Source organism: Aegilops tauschii, chromosome 1, assembly GCF_002575655.3.
Source record: "Aegilops tauschii subsp. strangulata cultivar AL8/78 chromosome 1, Aet v6.0, whole genome shotgun sequence".
NCBI classification, from domain to species: domain Eukaryota; kingdom Viridiplantae; phylum Streptophyta; class Magnoliopsida; order Poales; family Poaceae; genus Aegilops; species Aegilops tauschii.
In genome coordinates, this window is record NC_053035.3 from 420541353 (window position 1) to 420542910 (window position 1558).

Below are 1558 nucleotides of genomic sequence, written 5' to 3' on the forward strand. Positions count from 1 at the left end.
GCGCGCTGTTTGGTCGTGAATCTAAATGTATATTGTTCATTATTTTTGATATAGCTTACCGCTCATGCCAAGTGGTAATCTAAATGTATAGGGTCGCCCTAGAAACGCAGCCGACCATATTATACAACTCCGTATATATCTACGCCTTGCCGTATCAAAGTATGCAAATACTATACAACACCAACCGCTCGGTTAGTCGTCTCTTCCTCCTATGGTTGGCTCATTTGCTCGTTGCTTGCTTCTTCTGTACGCAACGGAGTTCTTGCGCGACGACTTACGAGCCATCCCCGTACAGAACAGAATTCGAAATTCCTCAGAAATTGCGTACCCATCGGCCAGTGAATTGCTGGTTTACGGTCGAGACACGAGAGGCCATGGCCGTGGATTGCTTCTTCCGCGCCTACGGGCTGGCCGTCGTCAACACCGTCTACGTCGGCGGCACGGCCATGATCCTCTACGGGCTCGTCATCCTGGAGCGGAAGCCCCAGCGCAACAAGGGCTCCATCATCGTGCTCACGCTCTTCCTCCTCCTCTGGGTCTGCCTCGGCGCCACCGTGTACACGGCCTTCTGCGGCGTCCTCTTCCCATGGTCGGCGCTGCGCCGGTGCCTGGCCTCCACCCACAGGGCGCTCCTGCGGCACCTCCGTTCCGCGGGCCGGCTTCTCTGCCTGCCGTGCCGGTGCGCGCGCGCCAGGCTACGGCGCCGAAGCGGTAGCGGTAGAACCGCTCTGCCGCAGTTTCTGGACCGGATACAGGGCCACATGCCCGTGCTGGCCCGGGAGCCGCCGGTGCATGGCGGCGCGCGGGCGGCCACGGCGTATGACATCCTGGCGTACGAGCAGCCGGAGGGCGGCGGCGGCGCGTCGGACTGCGCTGTCTGCCTCGGGGAGGTGGAGAAGGGGGATGCCGTGAAGCGGCTGCCGGCGTGCCTGCACTTGTTCCACCAGCAGTGCATCAACGCGTGGCTGCACGAGCATTCGACGTGCCCAGTCTGCCGGTGCATCGTCTTCGCGCCATTGCCGGCCCAAATGGTATGAGTGACACCGGTGATGCCAGACAACTGAGCGCACAACTCAAGCCCTTGTTCCAGGTCTCCCGGAACGGGCGATGGCGGCGCATCTTGGGTCGTGGCCTTTCCAGAGCTTGCCGTGGGGGATGCTGACACGGTGACCCTGGTTTTTTTTTTTTTTAGGCAAAGACACGGTGACCCTGGTGTGGCATCTTGTTCGGCTCCGAGCGGAGTTGGTTTGATGTTGAGTTCTGGTAGCAGAGTGGGTTTTCAGCTCCCGATTGCCTACGCACCCTATGTGAACAGAAAAATATTTTTTTCTTCAAAGTCAGAAATTTTGCAACATAAAAAATGATCAAACTTTGTAGATGCTTGCAATTTTTAATGCCAAAAAACCATTCAAGGAGTTCTACAAACGAAAAAGATTTCAGTGCTTGAAGTTTGAAGCACTTTTAGCACTGAAATCTGAAACTCATTTGTACACCTTTCTCTACATGATATTTTGGCATGAAAACTTGGAAGAAGCTACAAAGTTTGACCATCTTTGAT

At 55.4% G+C, this 1558-nt stretch overlaps 1 protein-coding gene across 1 annotated transcript; it reads left to right on the forward strand.

The window, feature by feature from the left end:
* The first annotated feature begins 225 nt into the window (after positions 1–225).
* LOC141041766 (uncharacterized) lies at positions 226–1143 on the forward strand. Its single transcript, XM_073508971.1, has one exon. The coding sequence runs from the start codon at positions 375–377 to the stop codon at positions 1035–1037; it is 663 nt and encodes a 220-aa protein (XP_073365072.1). The 5' UTR covers positions 226–374; the 3' UTR covers positions 1038–1143.
* The last annotated feature ends 415 nt before the right edge of the window (positions 1144–1558 follow it).

Bases quoted from the DNA above. Each gene is read 5' to 3' on its own strand.
- LOC141041766 (XM_073508971.1), top strand. From the start codon at position 375: ATGGCCGTGGATTGCTTCTTCCGCGCCTACGGGCTGGCCGTCGTCAAC.